We start from the raw sequence: 27,945 nt of genomic DNA on the forward strand, positions 1-27,945 counted from the left end.
TTTCAGTGGTACAAATAATTTTCAAGAATAAGGAAAAGAAGGATTTCCCTGGCAGTCCAGTGGTTAAGACTCTGCGCTTCCACTGCAGGGGGCACGGGTTCAATCCCTGGTCGGGGAACTAAGATCCTGCATGCTGTGCGGCGTGGCCAAAAAAAAAAAAAAAAAAAAAAGAATAAGGAAAAGAAGAGCAGCTGCTGGGGCTGTTAGTGATGATGCAAATTACATAATGTTTCTAAGGTTAGACACTGTGTGAGACGCTTGAATAGCTTTGACTTAATTGAGCAGTGTGAATGGAGTTCATTCCCAGGTTCGCAGTTACTCAGAAGAAAGCTGATACATGAAGACCACTATAAAAAGGCAGCCAGAGAAGGAGACTTCCAATAAGACCAGAGTCAGCTGTGGTTTGAATGATGAAAGAAGTTTTCACAATCTTCAATTCTTAGATTGCCAGATTCTTCCCAAAGAAACTTCTAAGACCAAGAGTAGCCTCTTTCAGAAGGCTTGTGATACTTGCTCGTATCACACCTTCATTTTATAAGACAAACCAACCAACCACAACAATAAAACCAGCTAAACACCCAAAACAAACCTTCCAGAAAGACAGACTTGAGGCATAAGGCATCAAAGAATCATTTCATCTTGTAACTTGATGGAAACACTGGAGTATCATTCATTAAATCTGAGGGCTTTACAAGAAGTAAATGAGATATGTTTATAAAGTTTGTGAATTGTTGCCTAACTACTCTGGTGGTGTTTACTTTTAGCGATTTTTTCATGAATAAAAGCAACGTGGTTTTTAAAAAATACGTATATTGTCAGTGTTCGTAATATTCATAACCTGTTCTGCTATCATAACCTTTTTTAGAAAATCTTAGTTCTGTAGTTAAATGGACTCAAAGCTCACCTCCAGGCTTTGTGCTATAGTTTCTGCTAAGCTGAAGTCTATCCTCTAGGTAGGGATCATAACTATATTCCCTGGTGTCTTCCATGTTCAGCAATGTTTATCTGAGCCATTGTCCTTGAATAAAAACATATAATAGATAGAACATTAACATTTTAAAAAAATTAATTAATTTAGGGGCTTCCCTGGTGACACAGTGGTTAGGAATCCACCTGCCAATGGAGGGGACACGGGTTCGAGCCCTGGTCTGGGAAGATCCTACATGCTGCAAAGAAACTAAGCCCACGAGCCACAACTGCTGAAGCCTGAGTGCCTAGAGGCCTTGCTCCGCAACAAGCGAAGCCACTGCAAGGAAAAGCCCGCGCACCACAGCAAAGAGTAGCCACCGCTCACCAAAACTAGAGAAAGCCCGTGCACAGCAATGAAGACCCAACGTAGCCAAAAATAAATTCTTTTTTATTTGTGGCGTGTGGGCTCAGTAGTTGTGGCTCGTGGGCTTAGTTGCTCCGCGGCCTGTGGGATCTTCCCAGACCAGGGCTCGAAGCTGTGTCCCCTGCATTGGCAGTAGGATTCTCAACCACTGTGCCACCAGGGAAGTCCAAACATTAACATCTTTGAATCACATTCTTTTTCTTTGAAAATGCTGATTGTGCTTTTGTTGGAAGTCCTTTTAAATTGTTTAATTTCTATTTCTTTTGCTCAAATTGTTCACTGTGTTTCTCAGTATAATTTCAGCAGTGTCTGTTCTCCTTTGTGCTGTGTCCAATGTGGCTTTTTTGTTGTTGTTGTTATGGGTTTTTTTTTAAATATCTTCATTGGAGTATAATTGCTTTACAATGTTGTGTTAGTTTCTGCTGTATAACAAAGTGAATCAGCTATACATATACATGTATTCCCATATCCCCTCCCTCTTGCGTCTCCCTCCCACCCTCCATATCCCACCCCTCTAGGTGGTCACAAAGCACCGAGCTGATCTCCCTGTGCTATGCGGCTGCTTCCCACTAGCTATCTATTTTACATTTGGTAGTGTATATATGTCCATGCTACTCTCTCACTTCATCCCAGCTTACCCTTCCCCCTCCCTGTGTCCTCAATCCATTCTCTACATCTGCGTCTTTATTCCTGTCCTGCCCCTATGTTCATCAGAACGATGTTTTTTTTTTTAGATTCCATATATATGTGTTTGCATACGATATTTGTTTTTCTCTTTCTGACTTACTTCACTCTGTATGACAGACTCTAGGTCCATCCACCTCACTACAAATAACTCAGTTTTGTTTCTTTTTATGGCTGAGTAATATTCCACTGTATATATGTGCCACATCTTCTTTATCCATTCATCTGTCGATGGACACTTAGGTTGCTTCTGTGTCCTGACTATTGTAAATAGTGCTACAGTGAACATTGTGGTACATGTCTCTTTTTGAATTATGGTTTTCTCAGGGTATATGCCCAGTAGTGGGATTGCTGGGTCATACGGTAGTTCTATTTTTAGTTTTTTAAGGAACCTCTGTACTGTTCTCCATAGTGGCTGTATCAATTTACATTCCCACCAACAGTGCAAGAGGGTTCCCTTTTCTCCACACAGTCTCCCACATTTATTGTTTGTAGATTTTTTGATGATGGCCATTCTGACTGGTGTGAGGTGATACCTCATTGTAGTTTTGATTTTCATGTCTCTAATGATTAGTGATGTTGAGCATCCTTTCATGTGTTTGTTGGCAATCTGTATATCTTCTTTGGAGAAATGTCTTTAGGTCTTCTGCCCATTGTTGGATTAGGTTGTTTGTTTTTTTTGATACTGAGCTGCACGAGCTGGTTGTAAATTTTGGAGATTAATCCTTTGTCAGTTGCTTCATTTCCAAATATTTTCTCCCATTCTGAGGGTTGTCTTTTGGTCTTGTTTATGGTTTCCTTTGCTGTGCAAACGCTTTTAAGTTTCATTATGTCCCATTTGTTTATTTGTGTTTTTATTTCCATTTCTCTAGGAGGTGGGTCAAAAAGGATCTTGCTGTGATTCATGTCTAAGAGTGTTCTTCCTATGTTTTCCTCTGAGAGTTTTATTGTGTCTGGTCTTATATTTAGGTCTTTAATGCATTTTGAGCTTATTTTTGTATATGGTATTAGGAAGTGTTCTAATATCATTCTTTTACATGTAGCTGTCCAGTTTTCCCAGCACCACTTATTGAAGAGGCTGTCTTTTCTCCATTGTATATTTTTGCCTCCTTTATCAAAGATAAGGTTACCATAGGTGTGTGGGTTTATCTCTGGGCTTTCTATCCTGTTCCATTGATCTGTATTTCTGTTTTTGTGCCAGTACCATATTGTCTTGATTACTGTAGCTTTGTAGTATAGTCTGAAGTCTGGGAGCTGATTCCTCCAGCTCCGTTTTTCTTTCTCAAGATTGCTTTGGCTATTCGGGGTCTTTTGTGTTTCCATACAAATTGTGAAATTTTTTGTTCTAGTTCTGTGAAAAATGCCATTGGTAGTCTGGTAGGGATTGCATTGAATCTGTAGATTGCTTTGGGTAGTATAGTCATTTTCACAATGTTGATTCTCCCAATCCAAGAACATGGTATCTCTCTCCATTTGTTTGTATCATCTTTAATTTCTTTCGTCAGTGTCTTATAGTTTTCTGCATACAGGTCTTTTGTCTCCTTAGGTAGGTTTATTCTTAGGTATTTTATTCTTTTTGTTGCAGTGGTAAATGGGAGTGTTTCCTTAATTTCTCTTTCAGATTTTTCATCATTAATGTATAGGAATGCAAGAGATTTCTGTGCATTAATTTTGTATCCTGCTACTTTACCAAATTCACTGATTAGCTCTAGTAGTTTTCTGGTAGCATCTTTAGGATTCTCTATGTATAGTATCATGTCATCTACAGCTTACTTCTTCTTTTCCGATTTGGACTCCTTTTATTTCTTTTTCTTCTCTGATTGCTGTGGCTAAAACTTCCAAAACTATGTTGAGTAACAGTGGTGAGAGTGGGCAACCTTGTCTTCTTCCTGATCTTAGTGGAAATGGTTTCAGTTTTTCACCACTGAGAATGATGTTGGCTGTGGGTTTGTCAAATATGGCCTTTATTATGTTGAGGTAAGTTCTCTCTAGGCCTACTTTCTAGAGCGTTTTTACCATAAATCAGTGTTGAATTTTGTTGAAAGCTTTTTCTGCATCTATTGAGATGACCATATGGTTTTTATCCTTCAATTTGTTAATATGGTGTATCACACTGATTGATTTGCATATATTGAAGAACCCTTGCATTCCTTGCATAAACCCCACTTGATCATGGTATATGATCCTTTTAATGTGCTGTTGGATTCTGTTTGCTAGTATTTTGTTGAGGATTTTTGCATCTATGTTCATCAGTGATACTGGCCTGTAGTTTTCGTTTTTTGTGACATCTTTGTCTGGTTTTGGTATCAGGGTAATGGTGGCCTCATAGAATGAGTTTGGGAGTGTTCCTCCCTCTGCTATCTTTTGGAAGAGGTTGAGAAGAGTAGGTGTTAGCTCTTCTCTAAATGTCTGATAGAATTCGCCTGTGAGGCCATCTGGTCCTGGGCTTTTGTTTGTTGGAAGATTTTTAATCACAGTTTCAATTTCAGTGCTTGTGATTGATCTGTTTATATTTTCTATTTCTTCCTGGTTCAGTCTTGGAAGGTTGTGCTTTTCTAAGAATTTGTCCATTTCTTCCAGGTTGTCCACTTTATTGGCATGTGGTTGCTTGTAGTAATCTCTCATGATCCTTTGTATTTCTGCAGTGTCAGTTGTTACTTCTCCTTTTTCATTTCTAATTCTATTGATTTGAGTCTTCTCCCTTTTTTTCTTGATGAGTCTGGCTAATGGTTTATCAATTTTGTTCATCTTCTCAAAGAACCAACTTTTAGTTTTATTGATCTTTGCTATCGTTTCATTTCTCTTTCATTTATTTCTGATCTGATCTTTATGATTTCTTTCCGTCTGCTAACTTTGGGGTTTTTTTGTTCTTCTTTCTCTAATTGCTTTAGGTGTAAGGTTAGGTTGTTTATTTGAGATGTTTCTTGTTTCTTGAGGTAGGATTGTATTGCTATAAACTTCCCTCTTAGAACTGCTTTTGCTGCATTCTGTAGGTTTTGGGTCATCATGTTTTCACTGTCATTTGTTTCTAGGTATTTTTTGATTTCCTCTTTGATTTCTTCAGTGATCTCTTGGTTATTTAGTAGTGTATTGTTTAGCCTCCATGTGTTTGTAGTTTTTACACATATTTTCCTGTAATTGATATCTAGTCTCATAGCGTTGTGGTTGGAAAAGATGCTTGATACGATTTCAATTTTCTTAAATTTACCAAGGCTTGATTTTTGTCCCAAGATATGATCTGTCCTGGAGAATGTTCCATGAGCACTTGAGAAGAAAGTGTATTCTGTTGTTTTTGGATGGAATGTCCTATAAATATCAATTAAGTCCATCTTGCTTAATGTGTCATTTAAAGCTTGTGTTTCCTTATTTATTTTCATTTTGGATGATCTGTCCATTGGTGAAAGTGGGGTGTTAAAGTCTTCAAGTATTATTGTGTTACTGTCGATTTCCCCTTTTATGGCTGTTAGCATTTGCCTTAAGGTTTGAGGCAAATGCTCCTACGTTGGGTGTGTAAATATTTCCAATTGTTATATCTTCTTGATTTGATCCCTTGATCATTATGTAGTGTCCTTCTTTGTCTCTTGTAATAGTCTTTATTTTAAAGTCTGTTTTGTCTGATATGAGAATTGCTACTCCAGCTTTCTTTTGATTTCCTTTTGCATGGAATATCTTTTTCCATCCCCTCACTTTCAGTCTGTATATGTCCCTAGGTCTGAAGTGGGTCTCTTGTAGACAGCATATATACGGGTCTTGTTTTTGTATCCATTCAGCCAGGCTATGTCCTTTGGTTGGAGCATTTAATCCATTTACATTCAAGGTAATTATCAATATACATGTTCCTATTACCATTTTCTTAATTGTTTTGGGTTTGTTATTGTAGGTCTTTTCCTTCTCTCGTGTTTCCTGCCTAGAGAAGTTCCTTTAGCATTTGTTGTAAAGCTGGTTTGGTGGTGCTGAATTCTCTTAGCTTTTGCTTGTCTGTAAAGGTTTTAATTTCTCTGTTGAATCTCAGTGAGATCCTTGCTGAGTAGAGTTATCTTGGTTTTAGGTTTTTCCCTTTTATCACTTTAAATATGTCTTGCCACTCCCTTCTGGCTTGTAGTTTCTGCTGAAAGATCAGCTGTTAACCTTATGCAATTCCCTTGTATGTTATTTGTTGCTTTTCCCTTGCTGCTTTTAATATTTTTTCTTTGTATTTAATTTTTGATAGTTTGATTAATACGTGTCTTGGCATGTTTCTCCTTGGATTTATTCTGTATGGGACTCTCTGTGCTTCCTGGAGTTGATTGACTATTTCCTTTCCCATGTTAGGGAAGTTTGCAACTATAATCTCTTCAAATATTTTCTCAGACCCTTTCTTTATCTCTTCTTCTTCTGGGACTCCTATAATTCAAATGTTGGTATGTTTAATGTTGTCCCAGAGATCTCTGAGACTGTCCTCAATTGTTTTCATTCTTTTTTCTTTATTCTGCTTTGCGGTAGTTATTTCCAATATTTTATCTTCCAGGTCACTTATCCATTCTTTTGCCTCATTTATTCTGCTATTGATTCCTTCTAGAGAAATTTTAATTTCATTTATTGTGTTGTTCATCATTGTTTGTTTGCTCTTTAGTTCTTCTGGGTCCTTGTTAAATGTTTCTTGTAGTTTCTCCATTCTGTTTGCAAGATTTTGGATCATCTTTACTATCATTACTCTGAATTATTTTTCAGCTGGCTGCCTATTTCCTCTTCATTTGTCTGGTCTGGTGGGTTTTTGCCTTGCTCCTGCATCTGCTGTGTGTTTCTCTGTGTTCTCATTTTGCTTAACTTACTGTGTTTGGGGATCTCCTTTTTGCAGGCTACAGGTTCGTAGTTCCCGTTGTTTTTGGTGTCTGCCCCCAGTGGGTAAGGTTGGTTCAGGGGCTTGTGTAGGCTTCCTGGTAGAGGGGACCGGTGCCTGTGTTCTGGTGGGTGGGGCTGGATCTCGTCTTTCTGGTGGGCACGGCTGCATCCGGTGGTGTGTTTTGGGGTGTCTGTGAAGTTAGTATGGTTTTAGGCAGCCTCTCTGCTAATGGGTGGGGTTGTGTTCCTGTCTTGCTAGTTGTTTGGCATGGGGTGTCCAGCACTGGAGCTTGCTGGCCGTTGAGTGGAGCTGGGTCTTAGCGTTGAGACGGAGATCTCTGGGAGAGCTCTTGCCGATTGATATTATGTGGGGCCTGGAGGTCTCTGGTGGTCCAGTGTCCTGAACTCAGCTCTCCCACCTCACAGGCTCAGGCCTGACACCAGGCAGGAGCACCAAGACCTTTTTCGGAAGTCTGAGGTCTTCTGCTAGCGTTCAATAGGTGTTCTGTAGGAGTTGTTCCACCTGTAGATGTATTTTTGATGTATTTGTGGGGAGGAAGGTGATCTCCACGTCTTACTCCTCCGCCATCTTGAAGCACTCCCTCTGTTATGGTTTTATTTTCTCCTTACGTTTCTTTCTTGAGCTATATCTACTGATGTTTCATTTCATTTTGTTATTTTGCTGTATCTTGTTATTTTATAGTATCTCCCCAAAGCCTTTCTGTATCTACTTTCGTCTCTCATTTTATGGAGGTGTTTGCTTTATTGGGGGAAGTAGTTTTTGAGGTTTTATTTTTAATGGTTGATTGCTTGGGGGCTGCTAATTATAGCTTTTTTCATGTAAATTAAGAAAGCAAGTTTTCTATCGAGGGATGGGTTTTGAGGAATGTTTCTTTCTTAAACCAAGAGGTGATATCTTATGTAAAAAACAAAAATTGGTACTACTTTATATTACCTCTAAAGATATTTAAAAAAAGGCTTAATGTTTTTAAATTTTGAGATTCCTTTCAGTGTTTAAAACTTACAACGTTGCTTTCCACTTAGAGCTGATAATCATGACTTGTGTACCTGTGCACTAAAATAACTGAAGCTAATAAATATCATGGATGACGTTTCATTATTATTAAGAAATTCTCAGGAAATTCTATTCTTGAAGAACTTTCTCTTTTTTTGTCCTACCCACTACAAATGGCAGAAGTTTAAGAGGTACGAGAACTGAGTAGCGCTGTTTGTCCAGTGGAATGAATCTGAGCTAACAGGCTGTTTCTAGCACTGAACGTTTAAAACAAAAAACATCTTTTCTTCTTTAATACTAATAGAACATAATAAAAACCTTGTAGTACTTTTTTATTTTCTTAAACATTCAAAAATCTTTAGTGAATCTAAAAAGTAGTTAAAAGTGTTTAACCTGGCTCTCCAACATCTGGCCCGCTTCCCAAACTCATCTTTCATTCATCGTCCCAAATTCCTGTATTTCCCTTTGCATAATGCTTGTTCCTTTGAATATGTGATGTGTATTTATACTGCATTCTGTTGCTCTTGCCAGCAATGCTTTTCTCTACTTCTTACCTGTCCAAATTAGACCTATCTTTCAAGGTCCTGCTCAATAAACACACACAAAAAAGTCTTTTTTTCTTTACATTGAACAGCCTTTTCTCCTTTCTCTGAAATTTAATAGTACTATGGTTGTGTAATTTTTTCAATCATCTACTCAATAAACAAAAATACAGTGTTTACGATTATCTCCATAAAATACTACAAGCTCTTTGAGGTTACAAATGTATCTGTAACTTTCACCGTTCTCAGCATGTTGCCTTATGCATTCTAGTTACTTAATAATTGTTGGTCCATTGTCACTTACTCCAAATATCCAGTATAAGTAAAATCCTCACTTATAATTTTCTTATGGTTTTAATTTCTTATAATCTAGGCAAGAATCCTTTAAAATGCAATCAGGAGCTTTCTAACCACATGTGGCTTTGCCTTCTATTTTTCTCATTCTACATGTGATTTTTATGAATTAATCTCTGACGGCCTCTCTTTGTTTTATTCTTTTAGAGACATTTTCAGTTCATGATTTAACCCCAGCTATTGTCAGGGAGCTGGCTTAATGTGCTCTCTTGACTTCGCCCACCGTCAGCACCCTGTGGTATTTCTGGCTGGTGTTTTTCTCTGTGTGGGTATGTTTGCGTCTCCATGCCTAGGAGCCTTCTCCATCTCATTGTAAGCGCTGAGATTTGCACTTTCTTACTGCCTGTCAATTGGCAAAAAGCTCTGGGTAGCTGCTTCTGCTTTCCAGCCATATGAAATGAAACATGGGTGTGCAGAAGGCCCACCAGTGTCCAAGACTCTGAGTGCAGGTGGATTGCCAGATAGTAATGTAATGCGGAAATACTGACATACCAAAATGCTCTCCAGTCAGAACTGGAGACATTTAAAGTGATATCTGATATTTTTGGTCTAAGAATCTCATTCTTCGTATTACATGGGGATGGTCAAAAAACATAGAATATCTAACTCTCCTTTTGGGATTATTAAAAATTAGTTGAGAATAAGAGCATCATGACTTGTTGGATAGTATATTTTCATTGCCAGAGTGTCAGTGGTGTAGGGGCTTAAGAATGCAATTTTAAAAGGGAGTTATGGGTACCCTCTTGATAGAAAGATCACATATGCCTTTTATCACAGCTATTGTGGGGGAAAGGGGCCTCATGAGCTTGGGTAACGTGAAGTAACATGTTAATGGAAGAGTCTTTTAGAACCAAGGAGCCCAGAGGAAAGTGATATAAGATAGAATGTATTTTTTCAGATCATTTGCATCTCTTTTGAAGTGTTATTCTTCACTGTGCTCTTTAGCTTCTTATAATTCCTTTCGGCTGGCAGCCAACTTGTTGCATATCATTGTCTTGGACAGTCTCTAACTGGAGAAAGTTTCCCAATCATTATTCTGTGCTTCAGAATGATCATCTTATAAATGTAGTCAGGTGACCTCACCAAGATCGCAGTTATTATAGTGAGTACCTACTTTGGGGAATATGATTGTTGATCTCTAAGTATCTACATGCTTCTGTGTATAGAAAAGTATAAAAGAGACTAGAAATTGTATCTGATTCTTTGTGACTATAGGTAGATAGCTGTTACCAGCTGTACCTAGTGAGTGTAGTGACCAAATAAGTAGATTTCTTGAGTTTCCAATTTTTATTTCGTCAATTTTTGTATCTTCCCTGCAATGATAATGCCTTGGTTTTTATTTCAGTGTTTATGTTTCAAAATTTTATTGTCAGAGATTCCCATTTCTGTTTATTTTCTTGCATGTGATCACTGAATGGGGAATATGAATATGTGTAAGCTTTTCAAACTGACCTCAGAATTTCTCCTCTCTGGGGACTACTTTCACATGTAATATGTTAAATACAACTGTACTTTAAAAATCCAGCTATAGAAATAATTATATGCTAATCATTTTAAGAAAATGTCAGTTTTTCAGAGGGTTCTTGACTGATTTTGCTCCATGAACGAAAATATATCCTTGCATTTGAGGATGGTCTTTTTTTACCGGTATAAATTTTAGAATTGGTGTTGCAGGAATTGAAGCTCAGAAACTGGACCAGAAAACAAGTAGAGAAGAATAATGACTTCATTACATAGATTTTCAAACAGAATGTGTTATTTTGGTTTCTTCAGTTAAGCTAATTAGTTCCTGTTAACAAGGATGTATTCTTTGATTGGAAGAAATATTTAATCTCTTTCACATTCCAGATGTCCAGATTTTGTAGTCTTTTCTTAGGTTAAACCCATCCAGATGCAAATTCTATTCCTCCTTCAAGGCCCAGCTTTTAAAAAAATATTTCTTATCTTGAAAGCTGGCCCTACCCTACACCCTACCCAACCCCTCTCTACCCCAAAAAGGAACTTGTCTCCTCCTTCTGCTTGAAACTCCTAATCTGTCATAAATATCTTTCTTCTTTATGCTTATACATAGGTATTTGCATACATCAATTATTTCTAGTTTTAGAACGTGAGCTTAATATAAACAGGCACAAGTGGGATATTTATGGGAGTACAGAACTCCCGTAGCACAGTTTTGTATGTGTCAAGTAAGTGACTGAATTTTATATAAATGAATGGCTTATGTAGCGAACAGGCTTTCACCAAAACCTCTCAGGCCTGCACTCTCCTCATCTCAGACATGAGGGGATTGTGCTTCTTCTTGTTCCAGAACCGACTGGTGGGGTTATCTATCATGGAGGGTGGCATGGCAGTCTCCTTGATTTTCTCTGTGTCTCCCAGATAATATTCAGAATCCACCACCATGTGAATACAGATGTGATCTGTCAGTGTGACAAAGACTGCTCTCAAGAGAAAATTACTGGGCTGACAGCTCTCCAACCCTGGTTTTAGTTTTTGAGATGTCACTATAACAAGTGTTATGGTCAATGTTTCCAATTCCTCATCTACATATATGGTAGAATACACTGTTCTCGCTGTAATAGCATGAGGACTATTTTTCTTTTAATCCAGCTGTCACATAAGAAAGTGCTGCCATGGTTTCTTTCTTGTGGCCAAATGTTGCTAACCCTTTCAGTCATCCTTGAAGTTAGCGATAGGCGCACATCATGCATGTATTCATGCCATTTGCCTTTGTAGAAGGAGGAATGTGTTTCTTACATTTTTCTTTGGTAGTCGATAGCTAACTTCTGGGTGGAAATTTTGATAATACTGTGTGTTGTATTTATAAAATAAGAAAAACTTGTATTTAATAAAAGAAATTTTTATTTTATAGGAGATAATTAAATCAACATTGTTTTAAGATGTCACCAAAAAAAAATAGGCTCAGCATTAAGAGTTTCACTACAAAGTTTCAGTTGTCCCCCTTAGATATAGCTTAAAAAATGAAGTCCAAGGGCTTCTAATGCTATGTTTTTATCTATGGCATACCGACCTATGAGTTTGTGACCTCACGTCTAGCCATCTTGTCTACCGTCCTCCTACCCACGCATTCTCTTCCATCAGGCTACCTTGAAGAGATACATCCTTGTCATTCAAAGCTCCAGAGACCAGCAGCATCAGCATTAGGGAACTTGTTAGCAGTGATTAGCAATGCCTGATCTCAGGCCTCACTCCAAACGTACTGAGTCAAATGTGTTTAATGTGATCCCTGGGTGATCCATATGCACGTATTAAAGTTTGAAAATCACTGGTCCACCCTCCTCGTTCAATTTTGGATAATGAGAGTAAATTAGCATTACTTTTTAATGTTACCTCTTGACTTCAGTAACTTTTCATCCCCTGCCAGATAACGCCCAGACTCCTTAGCCTGACATACAAGGCCCCTCCACACACAGACCTGGCGTGCCCAGATCAAAGATTCTAATCCACTGTTCTGATTTACTTGCTGTGTTCTGATCCTATCTCATTTCTCTTCCACTGCCCTCTCACCTCCTCTCCTGACTTCCCCATCCACATATCTACTGGTATCCATTCCTTTGAACTTAGCTGAACTCTCTCTTCTAGGGAGCCTTCCCTGATCACTCCAGCTCACAAAATTTCCTTTTTCTTCCTTAGAACTTCTGTAGCACTTGCGAGAGTATTGCATCTAATAATAGTAACCACAGTAACACTGGCAACTGACATTTGCTGAGTATTTACTGTGTACCGGACCCTGGTCTGAAGGAGTCTTCTTAGGAACCTCCTGGGTTAGGCTCTGTCTGTCCCCATTTTACAGATGAGGACAAAGCTTGGAGAGGTCAAAGGACTTGCTTGATGCTGCTGCCTGCTGAGTAACAGAATGAAGATTTGCTTGTGCTCTTAATCACTGTAATATTCCCTTCTCACTTCTTCTAACAGCATGGATGTCCTGAGAGTAGGAACCAGGCATGCTTTTGCATCCCCACAATGCCTGCCATAAACCTAAGTAAGGCATGTTCACTCTGCCTGGAAGTGTTCTTGGTAAACCAGTTGCACAATTATATAGCTTTTCCCTGTTCATGTGAATTGGTTTGGTTTGGATTGTTACATTTGAGATTTCATTTGATTATCTGCACATAAATGAAAGGAACTATTTACAAAAATGTACAAAAGGAAACTGATACAGCCTTTTATTACATGAAACGGTAGCAGGCATTCCAGATCACGTTGCTTTGATAGGAACCCTTGTGTTTTGCGTGTTGCCTTTGGAATTATATCACAATAGCGAAAGATTTTGCCAAATCAACTGGAAAAGCAAAAAATGTTTAAAATTGACCAATGAGGTTTCATCACTTTAGCTGGGGTGGGAGTGCTAAGCTGAACTTATGATTGTCTTCTTTACAAGGCAGGATTATGCTTTGATTCACTTGTAAGACCCTTTTGATCAGTTGTTGTGAGTTTAGCATCATCTTTTACCATTTCCAGCTTGTCAGTATTGTCTGCTCATCTTCCCTCCTTGGTTGCAACCTGCTGCTGGAGAAGATCAGGGCCAAGTAGGAATTCAGTGCACTACAGGCTTCGAGTGGCATCTCTTTCTTCCTGCGCTTTCCCTCACCCTGCCTGTCCCTGTTCCTAAGCTGACCCCAGGAGAGGCGGAACAGGCACTAATACTGTTAACCGTAACTTTCCCGCCCCTCCCTCCTGCCTGTCGCTCACCTTTCCCTTCCCTCCCCCCAAAAGGACCAAGAATGGTACAATCTCAGGACTGGTTCCTAGTGGCTAAACATGGCTGCTGGACCCTCACGTGACCCCACCTTTCTTCTTCCTCCCCTGCTGTATCCCCCGAATCTCCCCCCTCTGTTCTCTTCAGCTGCGACTAAGCCCCAAGATGCTGATACCACTTTCCCCTCCTTACCTTCACTTCTAACCCAGGCCTTGGGCTGAGCCTCCATCCAGGGCCCCCGCCATGGTTCTGACCTGCCCGCGGTCCTGTACTGCAGGCTCTTGAGTGTCCGCTAGTCCTCGGAGCTGCTCCTCGCCAATCTGAGACCTGGAGCGAGCTTTCCCTTTGTCTTCTTTCTGTGACGCATCTACCTTCTCCTCCAAACACACCACACTCAATACTCTCCCTCTCCGTCTCCCAGCAAGTGTCATGTCTGAGAGATCTCAGAGCTCTGTGTCCACCTTCCTGGATCCTTTTGCTTTGATCCCGGCTGCCTGCCTTGATTCTCCCGGCTGCCTATCCCGGGATGCAACCAAGTTCTCAGGTCAGGCAGACACTGCTGTGCCTACTTGACCAAAGTGTTTAGACCACCCAAATCCATCTTCTGTACACAGTTCCCCAGCCCTGGTCCTGTGTCATTCCAGAGTGCTTTCCTTTTCGTGCTGAAATCGTCCAGGAGAATTTAGCTCATCTGTTTTCAGTTCCCTTTTTCAGGGATGGCAAATCGTTGGCATGTGTGCTATCACCATCACCTCTGTATACCCGTGGCCTACACTCTTCTGATGAGACTCAGAATTCTTCTTGGTATAACACCCCAAGCCAGTTCACTAGCATGTCACACACCATGGGATTGACTTGCTCTCCGTCACATTTGTACCAAACCTTTCCTACTGCTGTGCATTGCAGGTGACCTTGCCTTCTGTTTCATGGACAGGGTCATGGCCTCTGCCTGGGTTTCCTCTTCACCTCCAGAGTTCTGTTTTCCTTCAATTCTGTTTCTAGTTTTTTTCTTTTTTTTTTCTAGTTCCTCCCCTTTGTTCTTGTCTCATCCCCTTCCCTTCTTCTAAGACCTTTCTCCATCAGTCACTCCCTCTCCTGTTTATAACTAACCCCTCTCCTGTTTATAACTAACATCCCTGCCTGCAGATATACTTCAGTCTCCGCAGCCTAGAAAGCTACTCCTCGTACCTAAGTTCCTCTAGGCTGCCCTCCTGTCCTTTTTCTAAGTTTTTATTCTTGCCAGCTACTCAAGACACTCAGCACTCTGCCTGGGACCCTGTCCTTGATGCTTGCTCCTCCCCAGCTTTTGTGACACCGTGCCAACCCAGTACCAATGACGGCAGTTCCCATTCATTAAACACCTGCTAGTATTACCTTGCTGAATTGATGCAGTGATCTACACATCAGCTATTATGCATACCTATTCTACAGGTAAAGCTGAGCACCTTTATTGCTAACCTCAAGCCAAACTGGACTTAGACTTCTCAATCATTTTATCTTTTGGTTAAAGAAGAAAAGTCGTAGGAAATTAACAAGTAATCAACATTTTAATTTGATGGCAGTCACTTTGCTGGTACTTGTTAATGCACAGATGTTTTTGTTACACCTCAAAATTGTATTTTTTGATTTAAGAATACTGCTGTCTAATAATAATAGTAGAGTAGACAAAATTTACAGTTAAAATGTCTAAACACACTTAGCTTTAAGTATCATTCAAGAGTCATGTTAAAGAACATGGATAGAAACAACAATAAAAGTTATAAAATGCTTTTCGTAACCCAAGTCTTCTTATTGTTAAGGTTCCTGGTAATCCATTCATGATTTCAAATGGAAATCTTCTCTGCCTTGGAGATGGCATATCAAGGCTCTCATCCAAGGAGAGGAGGGGACAGTAGAAGAGGCTTATTCTTGTTTCCCTTTTTGCAGAAATTTAACTGTCTTTGCTGGAGAGAGAATATTCAATGGATATATGAGTGAAAGAATGAATGAGTAAATAAATGAGCAAAGGAATAGAATGAAGTTCAAAGTTCATATGTTGAAATTGTGTGTTAAATTGGGTAGGGCAGCTGCTGATCCTTAATTTTATCTAGGTTGTTGCAAATTATCTTCTTTACTGGACTTTGATTTGCAGATTTAGAGTCAGAGGCTTTAACAAATATGAACTTGACTACCCATTTGTGTAGAGATTTAAACTGCTATCATCGTGAAATTATTACAGCAGTTTTAAACTCTTAGCAGAAAGCTTTTAACAGAACTCTGCTATCAGAGTCAAATTTAATAAATTGGATGGAACCTTCTTTTTCCTTCCCTCTTGTACATTGTCTAGTAGAGAGGTTTCTGCTGGTGACCAAATTTGTTACAGTGCGGCGCCATCTATTCTGCCTGCTACAGACGCGTCATGGCAACAAGTGGCTGGATGCACTTTTCAGAGACAACTTGTATCCACAAATTGGTTGTTCGGGGGAAAAAATTGGACTTAGTTCTTCAGGAATACTTATTTTCACAAATTAATTCATTGTACAGAAATCAGATTTGAACCCCAAGTGTTCAGTTGTGCTCTCTGTACACCATCCATTGCTAGAGGTGGTTCAATTAAACAGGAGGGAAAGATAAATGGCAGTAAATATTCATGTGTCACATGGCAGCATTCATCTCTAAGTCAGGAATCTTGATAGAAAAAGCTCAAATTTTTAAAAATGTGAAATTACCTCCTCAGTCTTTTTTATTTCCAATTAAATTAATGTCTTATATAGACACTGTAGACTCACATAGTATTCAATACCATGTAGTTTGCTATCTCTCTCTTAGTTTCTAATTTTCACTGTAGTTCTTAGTCTTTGCTTTTTGAGTATGAGTTTACGGTAGAATAAATCAGATTAGCTTTAGTGGGAGATTTAGTTTTCTTTAATGACTTACTAAGCAAAATGTACCTTCTTCTTAAGTGAAAAAGCCAAAGTGGATTATTTTTTATTTGACTAACAAGGAAAGGCATTTCTAATTTTATTTAGTGACTGAAATAAATTACTTTAACATAAATTAAATGTGAAATATATGTATGATCCTCTTTTAATGAACAAAGCAGATTGAGAGCCAAGCAGATTTGTAGTTGATCTCTTTAACCAGTTGGTGGTGCTAAAAACTCTGATAAGAAACTAATTGGAAGGCAAAGAGGTTAACCTGGAGGCTTTCTTAATAAATGTTACTTTATTAATTTTTGAAAAATCAGTGCCAAAAATGTGTGCCCAAATTACTGCATCTTCTAAGCTTAGGAACCAAACCAAGTGTCTCTGATGGACAGCAGAATACATTTCTAATAAACTTCTGTAAAGATGTCATTGGCTCCCATAGGGTTCACATATCGGAAATTGCATGTTTGTATAATGCCTGGCTCCATCCTGGAAATAGCCGTTAACCTGCTGACTGGGGAGTGGAAGTGCGGGCCATAACGTGGGCTAGCACGGTAGATTTAAGAAATATTGTTTTATATTATTACTACTTTTTTTTTCTTTTTTTTTTTTTTTTTTTACTATTAATGGGCCTTTTAGGGGCTAGGTGTGTTTGTGTAACTTTGTTTTTTAGTGCCCAAGAAGTCCAGTAGAGTAACAGTCTGTTGCTTGAATGTGTCCTGAGATGCAGTCAGAAGAGCACAGAGGCCTTGGAGTCAGGAGCTCAAAGGTCTGAATCTATCGGTCACATCTAACCAAAGTTGTTACTTGTGCTATTCTTGCTTGCGGGATCTTAATTCCCGACCAGGGATTGAGCCCGGGTTCCAGAGGTGAAAGCACCGAGTCCTAACCACTGGACCACCAGGGACTTCCCCTACTTGTGCTATTCTTAAAAATATACACCTTACACAATTATACTTTTAAATTCTGTACTGGCTAAAGCACCTAATTAATAGTGTTTTAGAGTTTTATCATCACACTGAAGCTTTCTTCTAATTTGTTTCAATCTTCCAAACATAGAATATGCTGTGGAAAACTTAATGAAACTATCAATCTTAAAAAGTAAAAAAAAAAGAAAAAAAAGAAAAAAACCCAACAAAACGAACAAACAAACAAAAAAACCCATTTTAAACAAATAATCCTAGAACTGATTTTTTTTTTTAATTTATTTATTTTATTTATTTATTTTTGGCTGCATTGGGTCTTTGCTGCTGCGCGCGGGCTTTCTCTAGTTGCGGCGAGTGGGGGCTACTCTTTATTGCAGTGCACGGGCTTCTCATTTCAGTGGCTTCTCTTGTTGCGGAGCACGGGCTCTAGGCGCGTGGACTTCAGTAGTTGTGGCACACGGGCTCAGTAGTTGTGGCACACGGGCTCAGTTGCTCCGTGGCATGTGGGATCTTCCCAGACCAGGGCTTGAACCCGTGTGCCCTGCATTGGCAGGTGGATTCTTAACCACTGCGCCACCAGGGAAGCCCCCTAGAACTGATTTTTATAACATAAAGAATATTTAAATTTAAATAATCTTCCTGTTACCTAGATAAGGGCTGCCTATCAATTCAGGAAGGCAGGTTTTGAATATCCCTACATTTTTCATAACTATCACATACCAATTCTCTATAGCTCAGTTTTCCCACCTTGTAAAGCGAGGATCATAACGTCTTTTCCCCAGAGGTGGTGTAAGCTTTAGACGAGGTTCCGGGTGCTTGTTGGGTGGTGTTCTCCCTCCCGTGAGGCAGGGACTGTGCCTCCGTTACTTCCGAGCCCCCATGGTATCCTGGACTCAGCCAGGGCCTTAGCACAGGAGGTCCTCTCTGTGTCTGATGACGCCTGGTGCTCCACTAATGAAGAGCTGTTTCTAGTTTGTAAAGTTTCACAAGGGTTTTGTAGACTCACAGACTCACAAAACAGACACTCATCTAGTTATATCTAGTTTTCAGATATTTGCCTGTCTATCCCGGGGATATTTATGTGTTGGTCTGAATCTGCCTAAACATGTAAGACTGGGGAAGGGGATATAAGATTTCTGACAGGTGTAGCAAAGGTGTTACTAAGAGTTTGTTCATCCATCCATTTATTTGTTCCACAAAATTTACTGAGCATGACTCTTCCAGAGATGAGGTCCAGGAAAGCTTCACCATGTCTCTGAGAGCTGCAGACTTCAAGGAGCAGGACGCAGGACTTCCCTGGTGGTCCGGTGGTTAAGAATCCGCCTGCCAATGCAGGAGACACGGGTTCGAGCCCTGGTCCGGGAAGATCCCACATGCCGTGGAGCAACTAAGCCCGTGCGCCACAACTACTGAGCCTGCACTCTAGAGCCTGCGAGCCACAACTACTGAGCCCGCACACCACAACTGCTGAAGCCTGCGCGCCTAGAGCCCGTGCTCCGCAACAAGAGAAGCCACCGTAATGAGAAGCCCGCTCGCCGCAACTAGAGAAAGCCCGCGAGCAGCAACGAAGACCCAACACAGCCTAAACTAAATAAATAAATAATAAAAAATAAATTAATTATAAGAAGCGGGACACTTCCCGTTTGGTAGGAATTGATAGGCAGCCCTTATCTAGGTAGCAGGAAGATTATTTAGATTTAAATATTGTTTATATTCTATCATAAAAATCAGTTCTAGGATCATCTGTAACAATTTTTTTTTTTTGGCATTTAAAACTCTGATGGTTTCATTATGTTTTCCAGAGCATATACTGTGTTTAAAAAATTGAAACAAATCAGAAGAAAGCTTCAATGCAATGGTAATCATAAAACACTATGACTTAGGCCCTTTAGCCAGTATAGAATTTAAAAGTATAACTGTGTAAGGTATATATATATATATATTTTTAGGAATAGCACAACTAATATCTTTGGTTAGATCTGATTGATTCAGACCTTTGAGTTTTCAAGATACAGAATCATGGAAGCAGATGGCGGCAGAGACTTTAAAAATCACATCCACCGTCTCTCGTAACATAGCTAAGAAAATGGAAGCTACCTGAACTTCATGGCTTACCCAAGGTTACACAGACTAGGGTCAAGACTTGGGCCTCCTGACTCCCAATTCAATGCCAAAGCGTTAATTTTCCATCCTGACTTCTACAAGATGAGCCATTTTGGGTGTGAATAAAAACAAGTATATGCTTGTTCAGCCTCAGTAAACTTTCATACGAAACATGGTGTATCATTTCTGCCCAGTTTATCAGAATGAAACCTTGCAGTTTCATTCAGGAGGCAGTTAACTAAGGTGCCCCTACATACGTTTCAGAGCAGAGCAGCGGGAGGGAGCCCACGCCAGGTACGCAACATGCAGTTCTCAGCCAGAGCAGATGAATGCCAGGACCATACCTGACAGAGGCAGGCAGGGTTTCCATTCGCCGTCTGCCTTGCCTGCGTCTGGTTTCCTGCGAGACGAATGGCATTCTATGCCTCAGGTGTATTAGTAATTTCTGAGTTTGTTCCCCACTCAAGATGACCTCATTGTTCTGTGCTGCTTTTCCATAATTATACAGTAACAGGAAAATAAACTGGTTCTGCATACAGCCCACAGCAGAAATCTTGTGCTCTTTATGTAAGTTTGATTTATAGACGTGTACCGCAGAGCGGAGTGACTATGAAACATTCATCTTCCCATTGCTAGTTGCCATGGAAATCGAGTACACAGAGCAGTGTCATTCCAGTCCTGGTGATGCCTGCAGTAGTTTATTCCTTTGTTGTTCTCGTTTCTTAAGCAACTGCCCAGTATTCTTTCATCATGACAATTAATCATGCACACACGTTTTTGTCTTTCATCTCAAATAGAAAGTACTAAAAATGTATGATAAAATTTGGGAGAATTTAAATATTCTGTGGGTTTAAATATGCATTTGTGATTTTTCCCCCTCAGTCCCATTGGAAAAATAGGTCATATTTTTAAAAAAACACATATTAATGTACAGAGATCTCAATAAAGACAGCAATACAGAAATTTGAGGAGAAAGCATTACTACGCTAAGGAAATCTTAAGGAACTTCAGATTCGCAGGTCTCCCAGTGTTTGGCGCTAAGTCTGCATTTTGGGTAATGCCAACCCCAAAAAAGCCACTGAGCTAGATGTTATCAACTCTTCTTTTGGTTTGTTTTGTTAGCTTCTTGTAGGGGTTTGAGCAACCTACATACTTATTGGAGAGTGGTAGATATTAGAGTAGGGACCCTTTTTTCTTTAAAGGCTAATAAAGTTCAAGAATTTTTTTTACAGATTAAGTAAAGGGAATTCTAGTTAGTCTTCCTCATTTTTTTTTTTTTTAAAGAAACCATTTTACCCAGTTTAACCTAGCAGAGTTCTTAGTACACAGCATGCCCACCATTAATAAGTGCTTGTTGATTATCCACCTTCTTTTATTGGGTTTTATTTTTTATTGATTAAGAGAGCTTGTCCGGGAATAACTCTGCGTGGATCTAAATCCCTGCTCCCTTGCTTGTTGGCTGTGAGACCTCTGAGAAGTATCAATATCTTAACTTGCCTTGGTTTCCTTATCTGTAGAGTGAACAGCTGTAAAATTAAGAAAATCAGGGCTGATTGGGGGCTTCACAGGGATAATCCATGCCAAGGGTCTAGTTCTATTGCCTGCCATGGGATAAATGCTTAGGCAGGGGGGGCTGTTCTGGTGGTGGTGGTGGTTATCCCTGCGAGGATTACAGTACTGCTCGTAGGACTCGGGCTATTCCAGGGAGGATGCCACACCCAGCCCGGGGCTCTGTCCCCAGCATCCAAGTTCACAGATAATTGCCAATGCTTCGTTGGACTTGGGCCGCAGGGACTGGGTCCATCTCAGCACTTTGGATACTAGCATGGTAGCCTAGAGGCATTTACAGTGGTCTTTTGATCTGCAAATGGAGAAGAGAAGGCCGCTGCCCGTGGGTTTGTTTCTCATAACCGGCTGTGTGTGGGGTACGTGGGAGGGCATGGAGAGAGAGTGAGCTGCCTGTTCATGGCTTGCTGGGGGAAGGTTCCAGCGTTTGTCTACCGAGCCTGCCTCTCCGCCCCACACTCCCCGTGTCATTCAGCAATGGCTGCAGCCTCCCTCCCGCCTTCCTGGAACTGAAGTTTTCCAAACTGGTAGCAGAAGCATTCTTTGTTGAAATTCACTGTCCTTGGCAGTCCTCCAGGGCACACGGCAATGCCTATTTATATGATTCAGCTTTTGTTTGGTTAGCCTTGTATTTTGTCCGTTTTGCTTTGTGCAGTTCTTTCTCCCCACCCCTCAAATTTTTCATCTTTAAATCCCTTGGACTTCATTTCTGTTTATTTTACTAGCTGGCTTCATAATGTTGCTAAAAGTTGTTTGCGTTAAGCTATCACAAAATGAATAGCCTTAGATTAATTTGTCTTTCCCCCGCCCCCCCCCCCCCCAGCCTGATCCATAGCATGTGAACTAGGTGCACTTTTCTTAATGATTAAAACAAAATGGTCTTTATGGTTTCCCCTTTGCCACATTCAAATATTACACCACAGCGTTCCCGGTTCTCTTTATTTACCTCTTTGTTTTTCCCTGGCTGCTTATTAGCAGGCTCATGCCAGTTCCAAAGAGATAGCAGTTTAACTTTTCTGAATATTGTGTTTTCCCCTTCACTGTCATTCTTCCTGCTTCTCCCCACATGATAAAAACTCTGGAGTCAGACTCTCATGTCTTCTATGAGAAGCTCTCAACACCCAAGGTGACCTGGGCACTCAAGGGACCCCTGTATTTCTGTGACTGCATTGGACACACTGTGTATAGCTCTCAAATCAGTGACTGCAATTTAGACCCTCCCTACATATTTGATAACGTTTCCAAATCCTCCCTGGGCCCCTGCTTGGCTTCATGGTTCTCACCTCACACTTAGTGAGCACCGTGCACTCTTGTCTTCTCTTTGCACCCTGATCTCTAGAGGAGGTGCCTCTGTCCTGTGCTCTTTCTTTGTTTTGGAAACAAATATTTGTTGGCATCTACTGCATTGCAGGCACTGGGAATATATAAAAGTAAACAAGACAGGCACCGCCCTGCCTTCTAGGAGCTTATTGTCTAGTTGGGGAGATAGGTGGTCAGAATCCAAGGTGGTTAATCCTGAAAGATGACTACAGAGCACTGTGGGAATATGCAGGAAGGCTGCTGACTGCAGGCTGGGGAAGGGGCACGGAGGCTGACTTCAGAGGGAGTGGTGGCTGATGGGAGACCTGGAGGGTGGAAATAGCCAGGCAGAGGGAGAGAGAACGTGTTCTAGGCAGAGTGTATCCGCAGAGGGCAGCAGGGGAGCCTGACCCTTTGAATAACTAAGGGTTGTTAACTGTAGCTAGTCTGCTGTTGAATATGCTCATTTTTGTTTGCCTGGGTGGGTGGGGCCAGAAGGGTAAATGCAGAGTGATGAGACTGGAAAGGTACGCAGGGCCTGGGTCATGAATGGCCTTGTAAGTCGCTGAGAAGTTTGAACTTGATCCTAAGGACAACAGGAAGCCATTGAAATGTTTTAAGTAGGGAAGCAACAGGATCGGATTTGTGGTTTACCTGGTGTCTCCTATCACAGTGTGAGGAATAACCTCTATCTGGGTTGATCCCAGCGACGCCCCCCCCCCCGGCGCAAACTCACCTTCTTAACCCCACAATGTGAGTCCAGCTCAGCACATCCAGCTTCTTACATTTTCCTGATTAACACAAAGGCTTGTCCCAGACTCTCCTTCCCTTTTTCTAGCTTCCTGTCTTGACGATCAGGACTCCACCTTCTCCCAGCTCCTGGCTGATCCTTGCTCTGAAATGACTGTGTCATCTGGAATGTCTGCTGGAGTCCCCATACTACCATTGCCCAGAGAGTCCATTGCTTTGCCTACCAGTGTGGATTCCCCCAGGATTTGGGGATCTAGCCTGAGTTCATTGGGTTCCTTTGACCCCTGAAATTCATTGCAGCTCGTACGATTGGCACTTCCTGCCCGGCTCTTAGCAGACCAGACCTGACCTGCCCCTGAAGAATTCTTCTAGCCCTTTTTCCCACCAGCAGTTGAATATTCCAGATATTCCACACTGATCCCCTTCCCACCCCCATATAGGACAATAAATGTGGGGAGATGGATTGAAATAAGATGAGTTGAACTAGCCAGTAAACTTTGGGAAAGTTATTTAATGTCTCTGTGCCTCAGTTTCCTTACCTGTAAATAACAGATATTAAGAGAACCAACACCATAGAGTTGTTTGAAGGATCAAATGAGTGGATGCATGAAAAACACTCTGCTTGTCCCATAGTAGGCACTCACTGTTTATTATTGATTTTATGAAAGTGTCTAGACTGTCAGAGAGAAAGAAGCAGGAGAACATAAAAGGATTTTGACTTCAGGGATAATTTACCCCAGGCAAATGAGATTAATCTTGAAAGGGCCACGCCTCTTCACAATGGGTAATCGACAGATGACAGTAATAATACTACACCCTTCCCAGTCCGGGTAGTGACCAACCTGGCTTCCTTTCAAACCTGAGGTTTTATTGTCCGTTGATTTTGTTCCAGAAATTCTCTGAATTTTCATGAAATTAAATTAGCTTTGCATTTCATAAATTATGCTTTATTCCAAAAGACAGTCACGATGTTTGCCTCAGCTTTGCATCAGTAGTTTGGGCCTCCTAGGACCTGCCTTTCCTCCTTAATAATAGTGATAATAACAGCTACCAGTTGATAAGGCAGGAGAAGACAACTCTCCCTATATACTGGTTTATTCCACAAATACTTGCTGAATGCCATGTGCCAGACACTGAGAAGGGTACTTTCAGGGCTACAGGAACAAATCAGACAGGGACAGTCTTTCACAGAGTGACTGTAAGTAGAAAATGGTACCTACTGTAGAAGAACAAAGAGGCGAGAGGATTTAATTCCAGCCAGGGTAATCGAGGAACTTAGCAACTGAGTTAGCATTTGAAGAATCCCTGGAAGGAAAGCATCCAGGAGAGAGAAGAGCATGGACAAAGAGTGGGTGGAAGAGAGTAGGAGATGGAACAGGAAAGGTAAGTAGACCTGAGGGTGTGATGACACACAGAGTGCTTACTGGACACCAAGCCCCATTCTAAATGCTTTGCTTGTCTTAACTGTGACCCTCACAGCAACCCCGTGAGGTGGCTACTCTTATTACCCCTATTTTACAGATGAGGAAACGGAGACACAGAGCGGCCAAGTAACTTGGCTAAGATCACAGTAACTGATAGAATTTGGTTTTGACTCAGACATTCTGACTCCAGATTGGAAACACAAATAGGCATACACATCATGTGAGGGAGAATCTTCGCCTTTCTTTCCCTTTTACATCTCTCCCCATGTGCTTTTGAATCTCTTTATCAGTCAGATCTACTACAATTTATAATTTTGAAGGAATTTTAGTTAAGGGCCTTTTCCAGTTCAATTTCAGTAGAGTAAAGATCTGGACAGCATATAAATTTTTGCAGTCAAAAATAGAGCTATATAATCTATGGCTATAAGCCTTTTCATGGACCTAAGGCTGTGGATATATGAAAACACTTAAGCTAAATTGTACACCCTTTTTATAAAATTCCCTGATTTCTGACAATTTGGTCATAAAATCTTTTGATAAAAATATCAAAAACCTCATGGGATTTCCCTGGAGGCGCAGTGGTTAAGAATCCGCCTGCCAGTGCAGGGGACACGGGTTCGAGCCCTGGGCCGGGAAGATCCCACATGCTGCGGAGCAACTAAGCCCATCCGCCACAACTACTGAGCCTGTGCTCTAGAGCCCGTGAGTCACAACTACTGAGCCCGCGTGCCACAACTACTGAAGCCCGTGCGCCTAGAGCCCATGCTCCGCAACAAGACAAGCCACCGCAATGAGAAGCCTGCGCACCGCAGTGAAGAGTAGCCCCTGCTCGCCGCAACTAGAGAAAGCCTGCACACAGCAACAAAGACCCAACGAAGCCAAAAATAAACAAATAACTAAATTTATTTTTTAAAAAAATCAAAAACCTCATACTGCAATACTATAAAATGTGGGTGCATTAATGGCAACAACAACAAAAAAATCTGTATTTTAGGCTGTCATGACCTGTTTAAACATCATAATGAGAAACATTTATGGCTTAAATAATTGAAGTCCCTTTTTCTCAGGATCCGTATACTCATCTCACCCTTTTGTTAGATCTTCAAACTAATCACAAAACTGACTGGCTTGAGCTTCTCCGTAACTCTTTTCTTCTCCATCGTGGGGTGGTGGGATGTGCCCAGGGCTGTTGGTTAGTTGTTCAGGCTCGGATCTCATGTTATGGGGAGTTGACTTAGGCAAGTCTGTTAACCTCCCTGGACCTCAGTTTCTTCTCCTAAAGGACTTCTAGCTTTAAATACCTTGATTCTCTGTTTCCATACCTTTTGTTTACTTACTCTTTAAAGAAAATTATGATTAATAGCACAGTGAACTAATCGCCAGAAATGAAGCAAAGGGCAAGCAAATAATTTGCTCATCAGTTTCACTGATCATCATCAATTTCATCATGAGTTTCATCAATCACCATCATCAGTTTCACTCAGCATTATTTAACAAATATTTATTAAGCACCTACCATGTACATGATAAATATTTGTGTTTCACTGCCCAGCATTACTGATAATTACAATGTTAAATTCTCAGATTTACTTGGAATTTACCTTCTCTCAGTTTCCCCATTGCTAATATACCCTTCATGGCTACATTATTACTCTAGAATCTTATTCTCTTTAATCTTATTTTCTTACACCCCGAACAAACAAAGCAAAACAGAAAACTTTCATCTCAAAGGGATCCTTAATATATTGCAAATTATTATTAAATCATGTACAGCATTTTTCTTTCCGTGTTTTCAATGTAAAGAAGCCCCATAAACCTACTGCTTCATAGGGAAAACCATAGCCGTCAAATGTTCACATCTAATCCAGCTGGATCAGCTGACATACTAGGTCTAATGGTTTGCAGTGATGGATTTGTCATAGACCTGGAGCCTCCTGCAGGTTGTAAATTGCTCAGACTCTAATGCTGTGGAAAATTTACAAGGACTGCAATTAGAATAGAGTGTTTTGACTTATCTCAGTTGTATTGGGAAAAAACACAAAAAAGAAAAAACCCTGATAAGAGGTGTATCAGATAGTCATAAGTTCATGTGACAAAAAAGAGTTATTGGGCAATTTGTCAAATAAGATGGATAATAATGATGGCCAAAATATCTGTCATTTTTCGAGTGCTTTAGTGAGTGCTGGGCATTGCCATTATTTCATTCAATCCTCACAGTCACCTATTATTATTCCTATTTTACAGATGAGAAAACTGAGCTTAGAGAGGTTAAATAATGTTCCCAAAGTCACACAGTTAACGCATAGCTGAAAATGTTTCAAGTTGCTTGTTGTCACCTTCAGTTCATCTCATATTTAAATCAAAAGTCATTCTCCTTGTCCTCAGGTCAGCTCTTTCTTTCTATTTCTGTCAGTGATACCACGATTTTCTCAGATTCATTCTCACAGCCATTGATTTTTCCTTTTCTGTCCTTGCTCTAAATCCATTCAGTCACCAAGTCCCTTTGCTTGTTCAGTGTCTTTGTGCTGTCAGCCCTCTTCCCATTACCCTAGTCCAGGGGTCTAGGCCTTATATCTAAGTGTAGAGGCTAAAGGCCAGAATTTCTTTTTTTTATTGAAGTATAGTTGATTTACAATATTATATAAGTTTCAGGTGTACAGGATAGTGATTCAGTATTTTTGCAGATCATACTCCATTGTAAATTATTACAAGATAATTGCTGTAATTCCCTGTGCTATGCAACATATCCTTATTGCTTTCCTATTTTATACATAGTAGTTTGTATCTATTAATCCCATACCCCAACGTACACCTCTCCTTTTCCCCCTCCCCTATGGTAACTACAAATTTATTTTCTATATCTGTAAGCCTGTTTCTGTTTTGCATATATATTCATTTGTATTATTTTTTATATTCCACATATAAGTGATATCCTACAGGATTTGTCTCTCTCTTTCTGACTTATTTCACTAAGCATAATATTCTCTAGGTCCATCCATGTTGCTGCAAATGGCTGAATTTCATTCTTTTTTTTTTTTTTTTGTGACCGAGTGATATTCCATTGTATATATATACCACATCTTCTTTATGCATTCATCTGTTGATGGACACTTAGGTTGCTTCCATGTCTTGGCTGTTGTAAATAGTGCTGCTATGAACATCAGGTTATGTATATCTCTTTGAATTAGTTTTTTCATGTTTTCCAGGTATATACCCAGGAGTGGAATTGTTGGATCTTATGGTAATTCTATTTTTAGCTTTTTGAGGCACCTCCATACTGTTTTCCGTAGGGGCTACATAATTTACATTCCCACCAGCAGTGCACTAGGGTTCTCTTTTCTCCACATCCTCACCAGCATTTGTAAGAACAAACTCTAAACTCAGTATTCACATAGGCTGGCTACCCTCTGGCTCCTACTTTGTTCTGTTCTCACTTCCTTCGCGATGAACTAGTTCCCTAAACACATGTTGCTGTTTTTCCGTGTGGCCTCCGTTGTGCATG

The 27,945-nt window shown here is 40.3% G+C and overlaps 1 protein-coding gene across 35 annotated transcripts in view; it reads left to right on the forward strand.

The window, feature by feature from the left end:
* LOC103019590 (EF-hand calcium-binding domain-containing protein 11-like) overlaps positions 1–27,945 on the forward strand; it is a 238,117-nt gene that overhangs the window by 21,802 nt on the left and 188,370 nt on the right. For 2 of the 35 annotated variants that reach the window (XM_057542285.1, XM_057542271.1), the window contains one exon: positions 17,049–17,082. The exons of 26 other annotated variants lie outside the window; for them this stretch is intronic. In XM_057542285.1, coding sequence (XP_057398268.1) covers positions 17,049–17,067 — 19 coding nt within the window. In that variant the 3' untranslated portion in view covers positions 17,068–17,082. Of the gene's footprint in view, positions 1–6; positions 1,727–8,896; positions 8,931–17,048; positions 17,083–18,525; positions 20,217–23,107; positions 23,136–27,649; positions 27,837–27,945 lie in introns of those variants that run through there. 7 more of the 35 variants (XM_057542260.1, XM_057542279.1, XM_057542284.1 and 4 more) reach the window with 7 other exon arrangements.

This window comes from Balaenoptera acutorostrata, chromosome 3 (assembly GCF_949987535.1).
Source record: "Balaenoptera acutorostrata chromosome 3, mBalAcu1.1, whole genome shotgun sequence".
NCBI lineage: Eukaryota > Metazoa > Chordata > Mammalia > Artiodactyla > Balaenopteridae > Balaenoptera > Balaenoptera acutorostrata.